The 23,879-nt window shown below is 38.5% G+C and overlaps 1 protein-coding gene across 4 annotated transcripts in view; it reads left to right on the top strand.

Annotated features, from left to right (window-relative positions):
- The window catches only part of LOC146361568 (T-cell surface glycoprotein CD4-like), a 44,521-nt gene that overhangs the window by 5,922 nt on the left and 14,720 nt on the right, over positions 1-23,879 (top strand). For 3 of the 4 annotated variants that reach the window (XR_014799390.1, XM_084920769.1, XM_084920768.1), the window contains exons 2-4: positions 15,443-15,602; positions 16,747-16,781; positions 22,834-23,148. Coding sequence is in view for 2 of the 4 variants with exons in the window: in XM_084920769.1 (XP_084776895.1) it covers positions 15,559-15,602; positions 16,747-16,781; positions 22,834-23,148 (394 nt within the window). In the remaining 2 variants the exon portion in view is untranslated. Of the gene's footprint in view, positions 1-15,442; positions 15,603-15,666; positions 15,964-16,746; positions 16,782-22,833; positions 23,149-23,879 lie in introns of those variants that run through there. The other variant, XR_014799391.1, reaches the window with a different exon arrangement.

Below are 23,879 nucleotides of genomic sequence, written 5' to 3'. Positions count from 1 at the left end.
GCAAAGGCACGATCACCTATGGTTTCCAGTTTAGACTTAGGTTGCATTAAGAGCATCGGGTTTGAAGATCTTAGTGCTTTTTTAGGATTATACAAATGCAGAAGTTCTGTTAAATAGCTAGGTGGGATATTGTTAAAGATTTTATGAGTAAAAGAATTTTAAAATCAATGCGAAATTTCACAGGAAGCCAGTGTAAGTTAGCTAAAACCGGAGTCATATGATCATGCATTCTAACACCTGGGAGAGGCCTAAATAAAGAGAGTTACAATATTCCAGTCTAGAGGTAATGAATGCATGCAATCTGCTTTTCAAGGTCCCTGGGGGAAAGGAAAGGCTTAGCTTTAGAAATTTGACATAGATGATAGAAGCTGGATTTAACCACAGTAGAAACTTGTTTCTCTAATTTGAAGGAGCTATCCAAGAGTACCCCAAGGTCTCTTACAATGTGGGAGAGGTAGCTAGCAAGGGGGCCAAGGGTCTCAGTTTCAGATATCCATATGAAAATTTTAGGGGCGAAAAACATTTCTTTAAAACTGTACCCAAATCTCTTTTACACTCTCTCCAAGTTTGATTGATTGATTGGTAATTTATTTCAAACATGTAAACAATATACAGGTAAATTTAGAAAAGAAAATAAGAGAAAAAAAATACTATACTAAAAAGTCAATACATTTCAATATACCTGCTGTTCTGATTAATTTACATGTTGAAAGGGAGTGTGAAGAAGTAAACACTTATTTAATTCCACCCCTTTGCCATAAATTATCAGTTAATATTTAGTCAGCTTCCTTACTGATATAATTTGTAAAAAAAATAGTGAACAGATTTCTGATATACTATACACTATAATATCACATCATGAATTTTATTTTTTTTAAATAGAGACATTCACTTAATTTCAATATTTTCCATGCCTTTATAGTTCGGGAAGATCATATTTTTATAACTCTTTTCAGGGCTCGCAAAATTTCAAAATCCCTGGTAGCCCTTCGGGCAGGGACTCTTCAGTTTTTGGTAGCCCAAAATAAATTTAAGTAGCCCGAATAAAAAAGAGAGCAATTTTTTGATTGATGTTTTGTTTCCTGTTTTGTTTCCGTTACAATATTATACATTAAAGTATAATATTGTAACGGAAACAAAACATTAATCAAAAAATTCTTTAAACAAAAATTACAACATTGTATAAAAATTACAATCATCAACTCAAATACTTGGTTCTAATTGAACAGAAATTTCTATGAACTTGTAAGAACTGTGTAGGACATGAATCAGTCTGTGTCAGATCCTGAATTTGAAATTTCCACTGAAGTCACAGGAAAGAGGCAAGTGGAACCAAGATCGAGGCCATTTGCTTTTTGAAGTTTGCAAAGACTGCTAAATTTTGCCAGTGGTAGTTCACTCTTTGCAACATAGTACGCTATTCTAAACTGATTTTCAGGTTTATTTTTAGTATGTTATTTGCAATTGGTGTTTGTTCTGGGAAAGATATTGCAGACTGAGCAATAATGCATTTCTTGCATTTCTCATGGGTTCTAATGGGGGCCTTTCTTAAAATGACTGGTCCCAGTAACAAAGGCGCTTGTCGACTCAGAAATCGAGGGAAAAGCAACAACACACCCGGCAGAACATTATGTTATTTACACGGGTGCACATAAGTGGTCCGCATGTGCGCATTCGCTGTCAAAATAAAAGACGCGCACCAGATAAGAAGCTACATTTCCGAAAGAATGCAAAAGCATTGAAATATATTTTCCTATGATAGCCCGACGGGCAGGGCAGAGACAGATTTTGGTAGCCCGACTGGAAAAATCGCTAGCCCCGGGACGTCGGGCTAGCGATTTTGCGAGCCCTGCTTTTTGAACTGTTTTATGTTTGGACATTGCTTTAATTCCATATTCAGACTGTTCCACAGTTTCACTCCATGAACAGAAACACAAAAGCTTTTTTCTTGTAGTACGTACCTTCCCTGTTTTGAAGTTACAAAAACACCTTAAATTATAGCTTCCTTCTTTTAAAAAAAACATACTCTGAATATTACCTGGCAGTTCTTTATTTTTTTGCTTTGAATAGAATTTGTGCTGTTTGGAATTTCACTAGATCGTCAATTTTCAATATTTCAGACTGCAAAGATACTGAGTTTGTATGTTCCCTTTCACAAAGTAAAGGTTGCTTTTTGCTTTCTTTTGCTTTACTCGGACTTGTTTGGAATAGCTATTTATCCCCTATGATGAAATAAGCCTTGACAGTTTACCCACAATGCACAAAACCTTCCATGTTTTCTCCAGTGAGTTATCAGAAAACAGGTCAAACATTCAGGGCAACCACGCTGGAATTCTTCTAAACTGATGCAGTTTGTTCAAAACTATGACAGATACCAGGACACTGATGATCAGAGTTGGTTGGAGAACAAAAACCAGATTCTGGCTTTAGACTGTGTCACTTGTTGGTGTCAGCTATTTGATATGTAGCAAAGATGGTGACTAGTGAAGCGTGAAGCCCTTCTGTCTGAATTATTTTTTTCACTTGAGTGTGAAAGTATGAAAAATATTTAATTGTGAAGCACTTTGGTAAACTTTGTTGCTTTTAAATGTGCTATAGAAATACAATTGATATTGATATAATCACATGACTTGAGACTGACTTTTGTTTGTATTCTTGGGATATTTTTCAGTAGGATGTGGTATGACTCACCCAACTGAAGTTAAAAACCCCTTTATAGTATCTGAAAACTGTAAGAGCAGCAAAAACACAGCAATTATCTGATAACGTGTCCAACAACTCTCCCAGATCCTGCATTTTCTTTGGGATTATTAAATCGTGTTGTAGAGTCTAAAGCAGTGTTTGAAAACTTATGGCCATTTTTGTATGACAGGATCGTTGGTATCTGTTCTCACACCAGCTTCTGTTGCTTTCGGCCACTTTGGTCTCATTCTGTCTCGACATCCTGCAGAGTTAAAAATGAAAAATGATCACGTATGTGACAGCTACTGTATGCAAGTGAGATCGACTGTAAGATCGGAGAGAGAATCCGCAAATGAAGCTAAGTTTGAAAAATGAGTGGCAGGCAGGAATTAGCTGAGATGTTTCTGATGTTGTACATTAGTGTTAGTGTGCTATGATTGCCTTATTTCCAGTGGACCCACAGAGCGTTATGTCTGAACATAATGGAAGCTGTTATCAGTACTGACCGTAGATGGTACATAAAAGATGTCATGAGTGAAGCCACCTACCAGTTTGAGTACATGTCGAGTCGTTTGTTTGACAAGTCGTTTTTTTGTTTGACGCCTAGTTCAATGTTCAGCTCTCAGCCTGAAAACAAAGGTCCACATTATGTCTAAAGAAAACAGCCATGGCCCAAAGCCTCTGTATCTTATCAGGAAACACACTGAGTAGCATTTGTTAATGTTAACATTTCACACACTGCCAATGAAGCCGCTGTGAATAAAGCTCACCATGTTGTAGTTTCATTTGAACTTTTACCTGCTGGAAGTTTGGTTTGTGAATTCTGATTATCACAAGAGTGAGAATCAACATAAATATACATGCAACTTCACTTTCACTTAACCAAATGTTCCTGCTGTCATAATGTTTCCTGTTGTACTCTCTCTGTAGGTTATACCCGACCACACCTGTGTACCGGTGCTGGGCTCTTATTTTTGATCAGTGTGACTGTTCATTGTTCAGAAATATTTGCCTTTGTGATCATAGTTTGCATACATTCAGTGCTTCAAAGGACACTGACAGAAAGGATAGAGACAGGTTAACTTTATTTAGAGACATGACTCTGTACTAGGGCATTTCCAGGCTTCTTATATCCCAATGTGTTTGCAAAAAACACTAATCAGCAGCAGGTGATATGACATTACGGAGTCAGAGACAGCATGTGATTTAAGAACTGACCTGATCAGATATCCGCCTACTTTTGCCAGTGCTGTGAGTTAAACTTTGTTGTTTTTGTATCATGAGACAGGAAAACCTGGGGGAGATTGTTTCTGTTTTTCCAGCCCAACCACACTGGATTTGATGACATTCAGATTTGACCGGAGGCCAGTATTTTCCCCTGACACCATTCACAAAAATCTGGGTGGTTCTTTCTTTTACTTTTGTTCTTTTTATTCAAACTCTAATGTATTCAATAATCCTCTGACCTCAATGTCAGATCTTGGCTCTGTGGCAAAGATGGCAGCCATTCAAGTGTGTTGTTTTTGTTTGTTTTTAGTTGTTTTTACTCTTGTTTAAAAATTTGTCTCTGGCTGTAAAGTGCAGTTGTCAAAAATTATGAATGCTTCTTGGTTCAGTCCCAAGAGGAGACTCTATTTCGCTTGGGGCTGTGACAGGAAAGGCACCCCTGCTAGTTTTAAAATGTGATTAAAGAAAAGCTTGATCGCAACAGAGTGCTGGGCATGTTGCTACATGGCAAACGATTGTCTCATAGCTACTAGCTCATTCGTTTGTTACGAACCATCCTCTTCCTCTTATCAGGATTGCAGAGGGGGTGGAACCTATCCCAGCTACCATAGGGCAAGTGACAAGGTGCATACAAACTCAACACAGAAAGGCCAACCTAGGTGATGAAACTGGACCTTCTTGTTGTGAGGCAACAGTGCTACCCACCGCACTACCGCACAGCAGCGGAGAGGTGACAAAAAATGTTTCTTGTGCAGTCACTTTGTGTGAGAGCTCTGTGATCTTGTGACCTCTTTTACTCTTAGTCTCCTGTAAGCTTCCCTTTGTGGCTTTGTTTGTTTGAGAAACCCACCAAAAATCTGTGAAGTAACACTGTTAGGCCAGGGGTCAGCAACCTTTAAGACCCAAAGAGCCATTTGGACCACGCAAAAGAAAACACTGGGAGCCGCAAATATTTTTTCACATCTAAAATGAAGATAACATTGTATATATTGTTTTTTACCTTTATGCTTTGTGTGAACAACTAACGTGTTGCTTATGAAATTCATGAAGTGCTACAGAGAAAATTACATTGTATTTATGTAATTAACACATTTTGAACTCTTAAAGAAATATAACAAAAGGAAAGACACCCAGCTGAACTAAAACGATCCATGTAGCAAACAAAAACTGTTGTGAGCCGCCACCCTTATGTCGCCTTTGGGCTTTTGGAGCCTTGACCTGACTTTTAAAAAAATAATTGGAAAAAAAGCACTATGCTGCTAAAAAATGAAAAATAGATAATTACAGCAACCGTGTGTGAAAAGTGGTCAATAAAGAGATGCTGAAAAGCGTGTTCATGGAAACATCGTCGGGTCTGCCGTGATAGGTTTACAATGGGACTTCTGCTCCTGAACCTCTGCGTCTGCGAATCGTGGCTGTACGAAGTCACTTTCATCTTTACGCAGGACTGTGCGCTGTCATCTGTGAGGCGTGAGCGGTGTTTGTTTTTAACATAGTTCACGGTGGAGAACAGCTGCTGACATAATGTGGATCCGAAGATCCATAATTGGCCTATCTGGGGTTGAAAGTCTCGATAAATGCACGGCGTTTCGGCGGGCCTCTAAAGCTCTAAAGCTCTAAAGCTCACGATGCACTGTAGATCATACTATAATCACGATAAAAGCCTTGTTCTTATTTCCTGCTTCTATCACCGTTGCTATGATGTAACCACGTGAATGTTCACGTTGAACCTAAAGTATGAGTTTACACGTCTTCATCTCAGACTTTGGGTCGTCTCACTGAGAGTTACATTTTAAATGACTGTAACTCTGTAACACCTTGTTCAACCACAAATCCTCTCACACATTAACAGCTTGTACTTTGACCCTTCACTTTTTCACTTTCAGACAGCATTATATCTGATGAAAGAGCAATTCGGTCACATCAAAAGACAAATTAGCATTAGGTAACGTTAGTCAGAATGAAGCAAGGCCAGACTGTCTTGCAGAGGTCTGTAGGGAAGCAACGCTAGGCCTTGACCTCAGTAAACAATTTGCTGGTGAGTTCATGGTCTAAAATGGGTTTGCTGTTTCAGATTAACTGGAATAAAAAAAATATCCCTCTGTTTTCCTCACATCACTTTCAGTGACACTATAAAAGTGACTTTGCTTTAAATTCAATGTTCCTTTCACTGTTGCTATCACTCACACTCAGACATGTTTACTGTTGAGAATGAACTCTCAGCTCAACTGTTTTCACTCTGTACATTGTAACTGTTCAGCTGTCCAAAACATGTCTGAGCATGTCCATCAGTAGCCCTGTTATACAGGCTGCACAGCAGCCCGTAGATTGTTCCCAGCATCATGAATCTGATATTCCTCAGAGTACGGGATGACTCCAGAGCAAAAGAAATCACAACATGTTGTGTCTGTTTTTGGCTCTGATAAATCCATTTCATTAAAATTGCTCCAAATAACCAAAATTACAGAGTTGTCCTCTCAATGTTTTACTGACTCAGTTTCTTTGAACTGTTTTGCAACTTTTACACAAAAACATTTGTTTCCTTTCTTGTGAAACGTGTTAGTGTGCATGGCTTTTTTTTTTTTTTTTTTTACAAGGGTGTGTTCTACAACAGCGGTCCCCAACCTTTTTTGCGCCACGGACCGGTTTATGCCCGACAATATTTTCACGGACCGGCCTTTAAGGTGTCGCGGATAAATACAACAAAATAAAACTAGTACCGGTACCGAAAAAAGAAGATTTATTCATAACACACGTGAAAAGACCCAGGAAAACCAAGTTAACGACAAAAACGATAACAAAATAACGCTAAAAACCGATAAAACCCTGAAAACCATACATTTCACACCTGAGCCTCAACTCTCGCGGCCCGGTACCAAACGACTCACGGACCGGTACCGGTCCGAGGCCCGGGGGTTGGGGACCGCTGTTCTACAATGCTTGTCTGATGCAAAAGCCTCCTTTCCTCTTACAGCAGTGCACACACACTTGTGCTGTGGTTTTACATCACGTCTCCGTCTTTAGATGGTTATTACTCATAAAGAGCAAAGTGTGTGTGTGTGTGTGTGTGTGTGTGTGTGTGTGTGTGTGTGTGTGTGTGTGTGTGTGTGTGTGTTTGTTAGGGTAGGCACCGAGTCTGTCATAAAATAATTACAACCTAATGCAGACTATCTTACCATAGACCACAACAGAAAGTCTCAGACCAACTTAAATAAACAAAAAGAAAACATTTGTGTTTTTGCAACAAAGCATGCAAATGCAACCGTTTATGCTGTTTTTTGATTTGCTCATTTGTGTTTGGTGTTAATAAGACACGCTGTGGTCTCACCACTGACGCTCAATTAGCTCCTCAAACGAGAAGCAGATTTTAGAGAGCCACTTTGAGTTTTCCACAAATAAAACACACCATACAAAAAGACAGCCGGCTGGTGATCATTCAGTGCAAATGTGTGCACTTTTTTCTTGTCTTGTGAATGCATCCTTTCAGACTTTGCATCAGCATAAATGTGTCACTTTGAAGTGACATTTCTAAGAATTTTTGCAGAAATTCAGTGAAAAAAAAAACAGCCTTTAACTGCAGTTCATCATCAGCTCCCCTTTAACTTGCTACATCAGCAAAAAGCATGCTTTTACTTCTGCTTTCGTAACCCAGGTTTATTTATTTTTAATTACTTGAACATTTTAAAAAGAGACAGCTGTGTGAATACTGGTGCAGAGAGCCATTGGCAGTTGCTAGATTACCAAACAGGAACTGACTGCATGCAAATAAAACCTTTTTGTTCTGAGTTCTGGGGGAACTGTTATTTGGCAAGTGCACAAAAAAAGACAAAGTAGTGAGTGTGTTGGTATTGCATATTTGGTCACTGTGGCTACAGTTTAAATGCAGACAGGAAGCCAAATCGTGAGAATGTGAACAAGACATGTTATTATTGAATTATCTGCAAGACATGACGTGATTTAAATAAATGTCATGTTATTTAAGTAACATTTTAAATGGCCTGAATTTGTATAGCACTTTACTAGTCCCTAAGGACCCCAAAGCGCTTTACACATCCAGTCATCCACACATTCACACACTGGTGATGGCAAGCTACATTGTAGCCACAGCCACCCTGGGGTGCACTGACAGAGGCGAGGCTGCCGGACACTGGTGCCACCAGGCCCTCTGACCACCACCAGTAGGCTACGGGTGAAGTGTCATGCCCAAGGACACAACGACCGAGACTGTCCAAGCTGGGGCTCGAACCGGCAACCTTCCGATTACAACTCTTGAGCCACGATCGCTCCATTTTATAGGTCTTCTCATTCATACAGTGCTGCAGGAGTGCTCAGACGTAATGAGAGGTATAAATAATTGATGTTGTTATGTTTAGGTTTGAATCTGTGAGTCAGTCCTGTGGGGAAATCCATCCATGCTGTACACACATCAAATGTCTGTTAAGCACCTTTCTGATGTATTCACTACCTCATACTTTGTGTTTTCTTGCTACTGCAACACACAGGCCACACTTGATCTGACATTAAAGATAAACTCTAAAATTGAGTTTATAGATGATTATCTGCCTATTACGTCTTATAATGCTAGCTGATACAAACTCCTCTTTAGTTCCCAAAGTCAAACAAACACTGCACCTGAGAGTAAAGACACTCTAAAATCTGTCATCTTTAATAAAATGATCAGTGTATACCAACAATAACAGGTTTAACAACAATAACATCCATGATAACAGGATTTATAAAGTTTCATGGAGTTAGAAGTTAGCAGGGAGTTAGCTTGCTAGTTTCGAAATAAGAATCATGTACAGCTCTGCTATCATTTCAGGTATAAATGAAGACAAAAAACTAATAATGTAAACACATTAGCACAGTCAAGCTAGAGGATAAGCGCTAACTATGAGAGTCCCTGATGAACAGAGAGAAATGTGATCGCATGGCAGGAAAAACATGCATAAAACAGACCAAAGTCCAGTCATGGGAACACCTGAGACAATCATCCACAACACGAGGTTAGTCATTAATATACTGCTGCATGGTCTGCAAAATTCCTGATTCTCAGCTTCATGTACTCATTCAATCTTTGTTAGCCTCAGAGTGATTAGCTTCTAACCTGATTAAATATTTGATGTTTGGCAAACCGTGAGCTGCTGGGCTGTAGTTACATCACAAGGTTTTAAAAACTGAGCTTTAAAATGTGCTGCTGATGAATAGTGGTGATATCAACTCAGAGAAGCTGACACTGATCACTGACTATTTTTAAGGACCTGTCTCGTCTCACTTCCAAGACTTGCACTATTCTGTATTGCACTATTCGACTTTTTGTACTATTGTATTTATTTATTATTATTAGATTCAAATATAATACTACTGCACTTAAACTTAGCTTATCATATTTCTGTATATTTGTATATATGTATATTTGAATTTATATTTCTATTTTTACACTTTGCACCTTCGATCCAGGAGGACGATATCTCATCCCACTGTATACTTGAGTGTATTTTATTGGGTTGACAATAAAACTCAACTTGACTTGATTCGACTTGCTGTATGTGCTCTTTAATTTACTGCTATGCATTGAGAAGGCTGTTACTGATAGAGCTACCCAAACTGAGCAACCCCTAATTATGTATTATTTATTGAGATGTGCTCTCATTTGCTTTTGAACTACTCCACGTCTTTACCATTACAGCTGCCAGACTGTTTAGTAGTGAAGCACTAAAGTATGTAAGTTTTTCCACATAAACAAAACAGCTCTGCTTTGTTAGTCTCAAAGGTCAGTCTGTCAGTGATTAAAAACTTTGATGGACTGAATGATCTGTTTGAAGAAACACTTTGAAGTCACAATGTACAATTGTTGTTGTTGTGTACTAAGAAAAATTTTATTCGAGAATTTTAAATTTAACAATATTTTGGCCTAAATGCATATTAAGTAGTAATTTTATAGAAATACGTGCTTATGGATATCAAGAAGTATTTCAAATGAGTTACAGTGACAGGAAATGCCCATAAATGATCCTTTAAATAGTTTACGCTTTTACTATTAATGGAAATGTCCATTAATGGTACAAAAATATGCCAATTACCCAAAAGTTTGTTACCTTCCACAAAAAATACAAGCATTTTACAGAATTTAGTTTCCTAAAGTTTCACTCAGAGCCGATCCCCCCTTTCTTTCTTTATATAAAAGTGAAGTTGTAATTCACACACGGTTCTTTGTCTTGTTTTGGCTGCTCTCATTGGCTGTCACCACGGGGGTCTCCATCACAGCCTACACCTAGCACCCTCTTCTGTCACAGCTGCACGTCCTCCTTCACCACATCCATGAAGCTTCTCTGAGGTCTTCCTCTCTTCCTTTCACCCAGCAGCTTCATTTTCAATTTTTGTCCAGTACATCCATCTCCGTCTGCACCTTGTAGACTTTGTAGCACATACTGTATAAAAGATGGACATAGTGTGGTAAATCTGCTTCATCTCTCATCTCCAGCTGACCTCAGCAAAAACTCTCCTAAGAAACTTTAGACCTTTTAGCAACCAAAGGGAGGAAAAACCATGTTGTTATGCTCAGCTCATGCTTGCATCATCCTTTTCATCCTTTACAGTAACACGTCATTTGTGACCTTAGAATAAGATTTCCCCCAACATCCCACATGAATCTTCATACACAGTTCAGTTTCTGCTCTCCATCGCATTGACATTTTTAAATGTTACATTCATGAGTGCTTTAACAGACTTTGCTTTTTTCAGATTTTTTTTTAATTTATATTGCACACACAGTTAGTGTGTGTTAACATCTGGAGAAGTTTGGGACAGATTCCAGTCAGACCGAGGAAATAAATCCTTTAATTTAAACACTAATCCAATTAGCTCAACACAACAGGAGCAACAACACAAGAGAGTGGGCCACTGAAGCAGACAGCTGTGCAAACACACACACACCCACATGTTGCTGCACTTTTCTGACCCAGTCTCTTGTTTATTTGCTGTTATACTTAGAAACACACATCTCTTGTCAGGGCCAGGTTTATGGTCCTCTTCCGGCTCAGAAATACCAATATAAATAAAAATGACCAAAACAAACCAAAAAACAAATTGTAAAAAAAAAGAAAAATCAAAGGAAAGTGCATCCATCCTCTTCCGCTTATCCTTATCAGGGTTGTAGCGGCCTGGAGCATATGCCAGCTACCATAGGGCGAGATGCAGGGCACATTTTCCACAGGCCAGCCTGAGGGCTAACACACCGAGACAACCATTCACACTCGCACCTTTGGGAAATATAGAATCACCAGTTAACCTAATCCCACTAACTGCATACATTTGGACTTTGGGAAGAAGCCGGAGTACCTGGAGAGAACCCACACAAACATGGGAGAACATGCAAACTCCACACAGAAAGGCAACAGTGCCAATCACCAGTGCTGCCAACGAAAAATGATAGAAGAAAAATCCTGTTTGGTCCATTTAAACCAAAGCCTTGCTACAACACTCTTCATTCTGGCTCAAAGTATTAGATTACCCCAGAGTAAACATAATGAAATGATTAAAATTATACACATGAGTGGAATAAAAATAGGAAATAATGAAATCTCTAAGACCAACAATAAAAGCCAGTGAGCTGAAAAACAGAATAAGAAATGAAATCATGATGAGGGAAATTTCTGTTCCAGATTCAAGTAATTTTCTCACACTAACAAAAGCCTTTAATTTCAAACACATTTTCCGAGCTGTAGTTTTTGTGGAGATTAGAGAAATTATTTTACTGCTATGGTTCATAATCATCATCATTACCATTGCATTAATAATACGGTTTACAGTATTGATATTGTAGTTAGATGTTTAAACATATTGGCACCCAATTAGCCTTTATTACAGGTGCAGTTTTGGCTCAAAGACAGCAGCGGTTTAACAACTCGCCCAAACAAACATTGAACAACACCTGTTAACACCTGACATGTTGACATGGAGAGAGAAAATTTTTTTGACTTGCTAAGATAAAAATCAAACCACTCACGCTTCACTAACGTCAAACAACGGTGTTACGTTCATACTTAAGATCGACACAACTGCTAAGTGTTCACATCTAAAACTGTGGCTGATTCCTTCTTCAGCCAGCCATCCATACATATCCTCATCAGTACAAACTGTTCAGCTTTGTGAAAGACATGACAGTTATAAACCAGATGACTGTAAAAACCTGATCAACAGGTTACATGTTCACACATGTCTTTACAGCTGTTTCAGGCCCAAAAAATTGCTACCACAGTGGCGTCGGGGTGTTCCTGTTATTTCCTTTGATGTTGCTGTGAATTCGGTGCTTTGTTACATTCTTCAGTCTTTGGTTCTACTGAAGAGTTTCAGCAGAATACAGATTATTATTTTAACCTGTGTCTTTATGATGGTCTTCATTTTTGTTTTGTTCATTGCTTGTAGGATTTTTTTCTGACTTGATTGTCTCCAGTGTTTTGCATTGAGTTTCACACATTGTCTGTACCTGTGTCTTTTACCTAGCTATTCACACTTCCCTGATTACCCTATATTACTGTTTAAAAGTCTCAAGCACTTTTGCTTTCTTTGTAGCATGTTCAAAAATGCACAGAAATCCAGTATTTAAGGCAAAAACAGAGTTTGTATAATTCTAAAAAGCTTGAAAGTCAATATTTGGTATGGCCACCTTTATTCTTCAACAATAGGCTGAAGGCCGAAGGTGTGTCAGGTTTTTCCCCGGGATCCTCAGCTGTAGATAGTTTTTTTTTCTTTGGCCTGCCATAGTTGGAAGCATTTGGCATCAGAAACGGGCATTTCTAAACAAAAGGCTGGCCCAACCCTTTTAAATACAGGAGGGGCAAAAATAAATTAAATTAATAACACGTAGTGGATGGTTCTCTGATGCAGATCCAGCAGAACGAGTTCCCACCAAGCGTACACCTAACTTGGTAGCAAGTGAAACTGACAGTCGCAATGCATGTACAGGAAATATGGAAACATTTATTGTATATGCAGTGAAATGGAACCCGAGGGAGGCACCTGAACCTTCAGCTAATACATTTATTATTAAAAAATGAAGGTAACCATTTTGAAATACTGACTACCAGAAACCTCCCGTACCTATTTCCCACATGTATTGCTTTCATTGAACAACTACAGAGCGCTTTAAAAGCCAATGTGTTTCCTTAATGATTGTTTGACCTGTTTGGATTTCACTAACAGTAAATCCAACACGCTGCTCACATTCCAGGTGTTCTAAACTTTATTGTGATCTTGAAACAGATCAGAATTTGATCTCAGGTTAAGTTATTCTGCAGAAAAGCTGAAGGTGCATTTGTCTGCTTTCTACAAAGCGATGCCACAGCTAATATGGGCGTGGTGTTAAACAACTAGCTGTGCAAACAGGATGTGTGCAGAAGTGTATCTATATGGTTGATCAGTGGTGTCAAAGAGGAGAATGCTGGTTTGTGGTACGAGTGGAGTCAGAGGAATAATTAGATTTACGATCTTAACACAAATATAGATTTGCATGAACTGGACACAGCAACCTTTGTTTACTGTTATTTCTGGAAAGGTGTTGTCACAACCTCTGACACATTGGCACGGATACACGGACAATATAAACAAACATAAACAGTTACCACCAAAACCAGTTAAACTGGAACACCAGCAGGTTGATATTATACGGTGCAGATATCATTAACATTATGTTGGGATCATGTGGTTCTGGTTTAATCACAAAAAACCACAGAGACTCAGTGTTGAGATAAAATGATTTTTAATGTTTATTCTATGAGTAAAATGTTGCAAAAAGGAAAATTAATTTTTAAACAAAAAAGGATGTTAAAAAATTAATTTTTTGGAAATATTTAGATTTTTTTAATATTAAAACTTTGAAGATTTTATTAATTAAATTCATAGTAATCATAATCATAATAATACTTTATAATGTTTTATGAAAATTTTAAACAATAAAGCTTCATAGATAAAAATAAAAAAATGTATATTTTATATATTATTGATTTATATCATTCGATTTTAAACTAATTAAAAATGTAGCTGAATATAAAACATACTAATGTAATCGATGTCGTGAATGAGGGTTTAGAAATAACTGAGGTGGAGATTTTTTTCTCTTGCATCATGTTCATAAACTTCACTTCTGCAATGCAAACAAAATGATGATGTTGGTTGTGTAAAAGAAAATTCAAACAGAAACATCAAACAGGGGAAAACGTCACGTCATTCATTCTCTGACTCATTGCCTTTTCCTAGACCAGTCACGCGCCTTTCTTCACGAGTCGTGCATCACGCCAACGCCTGCAGTGGAAAAACGCAATGGGGTCAAGAAAAGAAGTAGAACTGATAACGACTGCGCTCAGTCTAAACTCATAACATCATTAAAAGCTGCTCTGAGTCTTTTGTTCTATGCAGGTCATATAAACAAGAACATCATCTAAAGAAGCATTATGACATAAGCTGAGGATGTTGAACTAAACAAACAGAAAGGCTCAGTTCTCGACCTCTAGAGCCAAGGTCCACAAAACCCTGCTGCTCAGCAATGCTGGCATTCATTTGAACTGAGGTGACCTCTCTTTTCTCAGGGCTCAGATAAAGTACAAATAAAAATCACTGTTGCAATAATTAGTGACCTGAAAGCAAAGCACAGCCACAGAAACTACAGATAAAATGACAAACTTTACTTCCCCAAATTATACAGCTCCCACATAGTTCCTCCTTAACCAGCTCCCAAACGAGCTGAAACTCTGCTGAAAAGAAAAACACAATACGATATAAATAAAAGTTATTAAAAGTCCCACCGTCTATCCCCACTGAGATACTGCTGTGGCAGCAGAAGCAGCACACTAACACAGGCTGAAATGATATGTGCACAGTAGACAGCGGCGTTGAACAAAAAGCTATTACATCTCTATGACCACATCCAATACCTTAATACAGTTTGTAGCAATTTCTCTTTCCCTCTTGGGGAGTCTTAAAAAATATTTTTTAAAATTTCCGTTAGACGTTTTTTCAAACCATAAAAACAAGTTTAAATTCAGGATCTCACTGTGCCCAACTTGTATTATCGCGGGACCGTCATTCTACTGGATTTCATCCTTAACCCGGCTCCTAGAATGCGGAAGGTCGATGTTACGCCTCAGGAGTTCATTATTTTTATTTCGATAGGTGAAAAAAGATGAAAAAAGAGTCTAAATCTTTTTGGACTATATATATATATATATATATATATATATATATATATATATATATATATATATATATATATATATATGCAGTAAATAAATATGTGGAGACAAAAAAAAGAAACATTGAAGCTATTCTTGCATTAAAACAGTGTTTTTGTTTTTACTGTGATTATTTATTGTGAGCAGCAGGAAACTACCTGCAGGATTAAACGGGAGGAGGTGTTGCAGTAAATTCTGTCTCCCTGCACATTCCGTGACTTTTCAAACAAACTTTATTTAAACAGTTTTTCTGTTTAAGTGTAATTACTGAAGTTTTTTTTTCTGTTTTTTCTCCCTTCACGCAGGCTCAGTGAGGACCATCCACACATGGACACGGCTGCAGAAGTCTCCGCAACACCAGTGCTGGAGGAGGCGCAAGAGGAGAAAGAGAAGACAGCATGAGGAGGTTCAGCCTGTGCGCATGGTGTTTTCACTGATGTCAGGCAGTTGCAGAATATGTGACAGGTGCGTTACAGCTGGAAAATCTGCTTATTCTGGAGTTTCGGAGCACAAATCGCAACAATTTAGCAGAAATTTGACGTAGACGGCTTAAAAAACGTGGATTTTTAAATTTGGGGGGTTGAAATAATATTGTAAACACACACAAACACAGCCGAGATATATTTAAAAAATATTTCTCATAGTATGTGCATTATTATTATACTGAACGTTTTAAAGCGGAAATGACTGCCTCTCGGCTTCCGTTTACTGGGATACGTAAGCCAGGAGTGTCTAGCTACCTGGAAAACTAGAAGTAATAAGTAAATATAAAATTTATTTTGGGCATCTGGGAGGGATAAAGAAACGGCATGAACAGTTTAATCAGGTCAGTAATGAAACCGACAACGACTGGGCCATAAAATGAGTGTGATGGGTCATCGAGGCTAACTACGTAGTTCAGCGTTAGCCGTTTTCTTTTAGCTTAAGCTACTTCCGGTAACTGGCCAACTTTAAAGAAGTCAAACAAGACAAACAGAATTTCTCTGAATTAACTGCAGATAAACGAGCTTCTCCTCATATAACCAGCTCACAGGGAGCCGCTTTAACTCCTGCCGCTTCTCCGCTAACTCATTTCACTCCATCGTCTTTAAGTTTGAAGTTAAAAACACGTCGAGATAACATTTATAGATGAATAACACATGGTGAAACCCTGGATCACGGATAATGATTTTTAAAAACTGAAAAAATCCAGACAATACTTCAGTTTTCTCTCATTTACGCTTAAAACTCCCTTTCTTAATAATAATAATAAAAAAAAGCCCAACTTAACACCAAGAAAATAATTTACGAAGGTTTAACATTCACGTTTTTGGCCGTTTTTCCTTGAAAATGAAAAGACGAGTCCACTCTTTTGACTTTTACTTTTAATCTAGTTTAAGTTTTACTTTGGAAGGATTTTACATAATTAAAATGCTATTTCATTTTATGTTTTTACCTCTAATGCTTCATTATGGGTTGAATTTTCGTTTAAATACTCAATACTGCTGTTTCTGCACTTGAGCTTCACTGAACCTGCTTGTTGACATTCCTGGATTTGTTGGATTTCAGTATCATCAGCTGTGTCACAGGAGTTACACTGAAACCTGGGTGTCTTTCTTTGTCTCCACAGCCTGACGGTGTTCCTGCTGTGGAATCTGAGCGTGGGTGAGTCTAGCATAAAAAAACCTTTTTACAGTCTAAAGTTTGGATAGATGTCATGACTTCTGTGAAATTTGAGCTTAGAATAGAATAATCCTTTAATTGTCCCATAAGGGGAAATTTGGGTGTAACAGCAGCAAGAAAGACACATATACAAACAAACAGTACACAAGAGTTTCATACATCAGATATTTCTTCAGGTATGCTTTTTTTTTTAAAGGCCGATCCACTCACTTTCAGCCCTCCCTCACAAACACACATGAAAGTCTGACTGCATGTTTAATATTAACGTCTCAAACAGTGTTAAAAATAAAACCCTGACGTTTTTACCGGCCCTTCTGAACATAAAGTGAATCAATTGATTTGATTGGTAATTTATTTCAACATGTGAACAATATACAAGTACATTTAGAAAAGAAAATAAGAGAAAAAAAAAATACTATACAAATTACATACAAAAAAACGTTCTGATTAATTTACATGTTGAAAGGGATTAATTAGAGGAATTAAAATCCATTAAAATGTTAAATTAATAAAATAAAACTCAGTTTCATATCAAGCAATCTGAAACCTCTTGTTATCCCCACCACAGCGCTGTTTTACATACATAGGCTGTGTGTACTTAAAAATGGTTAAATGGTTCAGAAGAACTATAATAGTATTTTTTTTTTTTTTTTTTAAACATGAAGTTTTTAGTCACAAAAATTAGTAAATGCTTTTTTCATTCAGCTTTCACGCTGGATCGAACAAATATGACAAACGATACCACAAAAGCAAAAACATCAGCAGAAATTAGAAAAAGAGTCTGGGGTTAGATTAAACACGGGCATATTTTCACAAGTGGATTACTTGCTCATTTCATGTGAGAAGTCTTCTGAGGCCAATACATAACGGCGTGATCAGTAGTCAAGATTCTAACTGTAATGCAACGATGGCTACAGGCAAGCAGGGGTCAGACGGTCAGCATGCTGACAGCCAGAGTGAATGCTGCAAGATTTGTGACACATGAAAATGCTACTCTGTGGCAGTTTTAATGCCTCTTTGTATATTTAAACCTAGCCTGAATTAAGTTTATCAGTCAGCTTAACCTCAGACTACTCCTGAGCGATGTCCCTGCTTTCAAAGTTTCAAAAATGAAAACATTAGTTTAATGTTGCATTTCTGTGAAATATAGCACTGGTCACTAGTTGCTTTTGAAGTTTTTTATTTTCAAATATGGGACTTCAGCACTTGAATTATTATTAATTTATATATTTATTTCATATTTTAACTAGCCAGTAGTGAAGACATTTATTAACGGATCTGTCTCAAATTGGAGACTCTCGGCGTGTTCGCTCACCTCAGTGTAGTTTTTCTTTGGTTCAGTGTTGGTTCTCCTTGTGTGTCAGGAGTAATTTAAGATATTTAAACACAGTGTGATTAAATCTTTCCACCAAAAAAAAGACCTAAAGCAGAAGACAGCTCTATGTGGTTAAGTATTGCGGTTTCAGTTCCTAGTCAAGTGTGAATCTTCTTCCTCTTTCTGGTTTCCTGCTGTTCATGTTCTTGTTGCGTTGCATCAGGTGAGCTGAACAAACATGAGAAGCATGCCATGGAAAGTCTGTGTGGCCCTCCAAAATAAACCAAAATTAAAACTGTGCAGTCATTAGAGAGCAGTTTGAGTGAGTTGGCAGTTCCTACTGACCAGTGTAGTCATTTTCTGAATGTAAACGGCTCGTCTCATTGTGGTACCTGCATGTATGGCAGCATGAGACAGACAGGAAAGTGGAAGATGTGAAAGAGTGGAAAATTTCTGAGCTTGGCAATTGTTGTTCCCTTTGTGGACAGAAGAGGATTTAGATCCAGTTTAGTTAGTGTATGTTTGCATGTGAGCAAAGAGCAGAGATGAGCAGGGAGTCTGTTGATACTGTGGATACACAATCACTTCTTCATACAGTGATGCACACAACAAAGAGGCTGCAGGGTGGCCGGAGAGTCACTAACGACATGGTTTTTTAGGGTTCCAAATGGTCTGAGACCGTCCAACAGACTCCATGCCAACAGACACCGTCCAACAGACTCCATGCCATTGGCTAATCAGTGGCGTCACTCGATAAGTCATGAGAGCGTCTCCTTCACCTAAATCAGGTATACCATCACCTCGGCGTCCATGTTGCATACAAATGACGTCACAAGACACTTCCCTACGTTGCTATAACAACCCGATGTGCTTTAGGTTGTACTCGATTGTAATGGAAAAAAGAGTCGTGCCACGTTGGGCCTGTCCCAGTAGGTAATAATAATAATAATGGATTGCATTTATATAGCGCTTTTCGGGGCCCTCAAAGCGCTTTACAATTCCACTATTCATTCACTCTCACATTCATACACTGGTGGAGGCAGCTACAGTTGTAGCCACAGCTGCCCTGGGGCAGACTGACAGAAGCGAGGCTGCCATATTGCGCCATCGGCCCCTCTGGCCAACACCAGTAGGCGGTAGGTGAAGTGTCTTGCCCAAGGACACAACCAGAGATGGGCAGTAACGCGTTACTTGTAATGCGTTACTGTAATCTGATTACTTTTTTTAGGTAACGAGTAAAGTAAGGGATTACTATCGCAAAAAACAGTAATTAGATTACCGTTACTTTCCTGTAGGAACGCTGCGTTACTGCGTTACTAAAACCGTGATTTTTTGCGAGAATGTCTCATGACAGTGACGTAAGCGAGTGCGACGTTCGTGACAACAGCTGTGTGCAGATCAACAATGGATAATATATCGAGTACGGGAGAGAGTATGAGCGTGCAGCGTTTAAAGCGTGGAGGTACTGACCTTACTTTGAGTTTGATTCCATAAAAAGTGACAAAAACATTAGTGTCCGTTGTGCGTGGGAAGAAAACTTCTTTTTACAGCGAAAAAAAAAAACAACCCTAAACAAGCACCGAGTGCGCAACGACGTAATGGGAAATTCACAGAGAAATTCACGGATTCTTCCAATGACCGCTGCGGCACACCTGCACCAGGGTAAACCTCCGCCTACCCTACTCCTGCTTTACAGGTGAAAATAGAGCAAAAGGACCGCTAGTCTTTGACTTTATTTATTTTCTGCTGTGTTTTACTTGCATCTATTTGAAAGACTGAGTGTAAACACAAAAAATGTTTTATTTTATGTGCTGGAATGTGCAGAAAATAGGTTTAAATGTTAAACTAATTTCTTCAAGTCAGAGAATGGTGCATATAATTTAATTTTTACTTGATGCATAAAGTTAAAAGATTAAAACAGATAAAACAAGTTTAAAAAAAGAGACTTTTCCATTTGATTACATTTTGTATGATGGATTATGCAGAAAAAGTAGAATTGGGCTGAAAGATCTATCGCTTTATCACCTATTCAGGTTGTAAATCATGTTTTTAAAAAGTAACTAAGTAATTAATTTTGAAAATAAGTAATCAGTAAAGTAATGGGATTACTTTTTGGGGGAAGTAATCAGTAATTAGTTACTGATTACTTTTTTCAATTAACCTGACCAACACTGGACACAACGACCGAGACTGTCCGAGCCAGGGCTCGAACCAGCAACCTTCCGGTTACAAGACGAACTGCCAACTCTTTGAGCCACGATCACCCAGTCTTTGGGGTTACTATGGAAAAAACCCTAAAGACTGTGCAGAAAATCAGGATCCTGCCACCGTCTTTATGACTGGATTTATTACAAATGAATTAACCTTTATAATGTAAGCAGGTTGCCTGGAATTATTTTCTAGTTTCAGCTGTAAAAGTATCATAAAATAATCTGTGAGTGTGTGGTTTTCTCCCTTGTTTATCACCAGCTCCAGGCCTGTGCTGAATACATGAAAGAATGGCCCCCCTCCAAATAAACAAAGAAGAAACAAAAACAAAGATAAAATCCATAAAACTACAGTAAAGAAAAGTGAAATCACAGGAAAGAACAGAGGACAAAAATCAATACAAATACATAAAAAAAAGAGAAAAATCACGGCAAAATAACAGTAGAAAAACAAAAACGATAAAAAAAACATGGTAATAAAAATAAAAACACTCCCAAATTTTCCACAGATCTCTGTTACACTTAGTGATTCACTGACCTGTAAACCAACTGGGGATGCTGGACTCACATCAATTATTCTTATCATGTATTTGTTTTTAGTTCTTATGGTTCAAAGAATTATACAACTAGTGTGTCAGCTTATAAGCAATAAGCCTGGCTGCCAGAAAGTCTTTTTAGCTTGATAATGAGAAACTGAATGGGGGGGAGGGGGGGGCATGCTTGCGCTTCATCCAGAATATTCCTGGCAATCTCAGAGTGGACTGTGTGGGAAAAGAAACATGCTGAAAACATATTAGCTGATGAGTGCCACGCTGTCACTTTTTTCATTCTCAGCAAAGTGTGGAAGATGTCAGCGATGAGCACAGAGAAAATGTAATCTGTGAGAGTTGTTGGTTCTGACATACAGTTGTGCAGTACGAGCCCAAAAGCAAGTGCTGGAAACATCTTTGCGCATGCTAGCCTTCTTTAGCCCATCCCTCCTTCCAGAGACGTACAAAGATCATACACAGATGTTGCAGCAGTTTGGAAAACTTTAACCTCTGTGGTATTGTCTTTTCGGTTTGTTTTCAGAATAAAAGCATTAAAACGAATGTTATATTTGAAGTCAGTGTAAAAAAACAAAAAAAACCCAAAAAACCAAAAGAGCTGAAGTTCCCAGGTTTTTCTTGCTGATAAAACCCATTCATACTACCCTAAAGTAACTAACAGAACAGGGGCTTTCATTTCATTTCAGTCTGTACAATCAGCCATTAGAACATTTTATATAATTTTCCATGTTGATTTCTTACAGTTTACGAGTTGCTCTGATAGATGTCTCCCACTTACTACAGCAGGATGTTTTTTAACATGTAGGAAAACTGAAGAATATTATTGAAATGACACTTATTTTTTTCCTAAATGAAATCATCTCAGCTAAATGTGTAGTTAAACTTCACTGACAGACAGGACAGTTTCACTGGTTCGGACCACCTCGGATAAAAATGGGCTGTACGTCACCCTAATGAGTTTGATGTTCCTGCTTTACAGAGTAACAAGCAGTGGAAAAGAAGCAGGATTTGTCAGATTCTGTACAAATCAGCTCCACACAGACAGATCTTCTGGCAGCTTATCTTTGTTTTTATTAAGTTAATTGTGTGAACACCCTGGTTTTGAATTCCACACACTAAAATCACCACAGTTTAAATCCACTTTAACATTTGGCAGGTTAAGTGTTGAAGTCCCAAACTTTAATTTTATTTTTTTAATTCACTTTTATTATTTTATACATTTTCCTTTGATTATGAAGAGAAAAAAGTTCAGTTTGATCTGATCTGCCTCAGGTTTAGTTTATTGTAATAGCCTGCCTTCACATTCATGATTCTGATCTCTGGTATTTGCAGATATTTAAAGATGAACTATTTCTAAGATCTGACTCACCTTTCTGCAGAGGTCTGTAATCATGTAGGTCAGTGCCATTTAGTGAAGTATTTAGCTGATGAAGGACTTGGATTACAGTTAGGAAAAGAGGGAAGCTGTTCTTGGCTTTAGTTTACGGCCCCTCGGAGTCTCAGGACAGACATTTACAGCTGAATCAGATTAATTAATGCTAAAATACTGCTCACGTTCTTCCTCTGCTGTGAGATTTTCCCTGTGCTCAAAGTCACATGATGTTTGCAGGTCACTCACTCACAGCACTGAGCATGAATTACACAGTGCAGCAGCAATTACCGAGTATTCCCATCATCGTGTGGCAGATTTTAATCACAGTAAAAATTTACAGTCCTCTGCATATTTAAAGACATTCATGAGGGTTTATTAAGCAGGAGAACATCCAGTGAGTGTTTTATGTGTTTAAGGTTTTTCCAAACAACAGACTGATTCCATAAATTGGCTTGTGATGATTTGGTTTATCCAGAGAAAAAGTGGAACATTAAGTTTTCTAGTCTGTTGCTTAAACAGTGAGCTAAAGCACAGAGCTGTGGTGAAGCTGTGCACAGGTAGTCTGTAACTCACCTGTCCTGTCGTCCTGCAGCCAGCAGCCAGTCTGTGAGGACCGGCTTCATCGGGGGTGAGGTCCTCCTGCCCTGCGTCTACTCTGAAAAGCTGCCCAAGGAGGTCAACGCCTTCTGGAGGGACAAGGATGACAAAGTTGTGTTGGACATCTTCAACGGCAGAGAGGATAAAATCGATCCAAAGTTCAAAAGTCGCGTGTTCAGCTTTCCAAACCAATACGAGACTGGAAACTTCTCCATCCTCATAAAGGGCCTGAGGGCAGACGACGCCGGCCCGTATGACTGCGACATCCCCAAAGTGGAGTATCAGACCAAGATGACTCTGAAAGTCACAGGTCAGTTCAGCAGCACGAGCACTTTATTAGGAACACCTCAGTGTTTGTGCAGCAGCAGCTCAGGGGTCTTTGAAAAGTGCAGAAAATTATCATCCTGCTGTGATTAGTGAATAGAAATCAGGACACGTTTCCTCTTTAGATCTAATTCAGTGCAGAAACTGTTCACAGTAAGTGTCGACGAAGCCTCGAGCTCACAAAGAGCTGACTGCTGCACAAAAATCCTCTTTACTAATCCATTCTCTCTCTGAACAAATACACGTGCTGCAAATCTAGCGTGCAACTCTTATTATCCTGTTGTTGTGGTGCCTGACTCTTTCCACATTATAAAACTATGACATCACTACAATGTGATTGGTGTCTTGCAGTGTTGAAGCTGGACACCATTAGTTTTATTGATGCAGAAACAACAACAACGCAACAATATCAAATCGAGTCAAAGCTGGAGTTGGTGGCTTGTTATGTATCCGCTGCGTCCATGTGGCCCTACATGTGTCACAGATAAACAGCATGAACCCTGATCAGTGAGTGTGAGCTCAGGTATGGGGATAAAAACTTTTTCAACTGCTTGTGGTTCGTGCAGCAGGTCAATATCAGGTGAAACTTGAGCTCAGACAGCACCAGACTCCATTCAGATTTTTCCCAATTTAAGAGGCTTTTTAAAAATATCCTCCGTCTCCTGCAGGTGAACATGAGTGTGGTTATCAGACTATTAAGCAGCTCCATCAGTGGCT

The sequence above is a fragment of the Perissodus microlepis genome, chromosome 23, assembly GCF_051167445.1.
Source record: "Perissodus microlepis isolate ML-2025 ecotype Zambia chromosome 23, ASM5116744v1, whole genome shotgun sequence".
Lineage (NCBI taxonomy): Eukaryota > Metazoa > Chordata > Actinopteri > Cichliformes > Cichlidae > Perissodus > Perissodus microlepis.
Note: the sequence above shows the minus strand (reverse complement) of the source record. Positions and strands in the feature narration are given on the sequence as shown.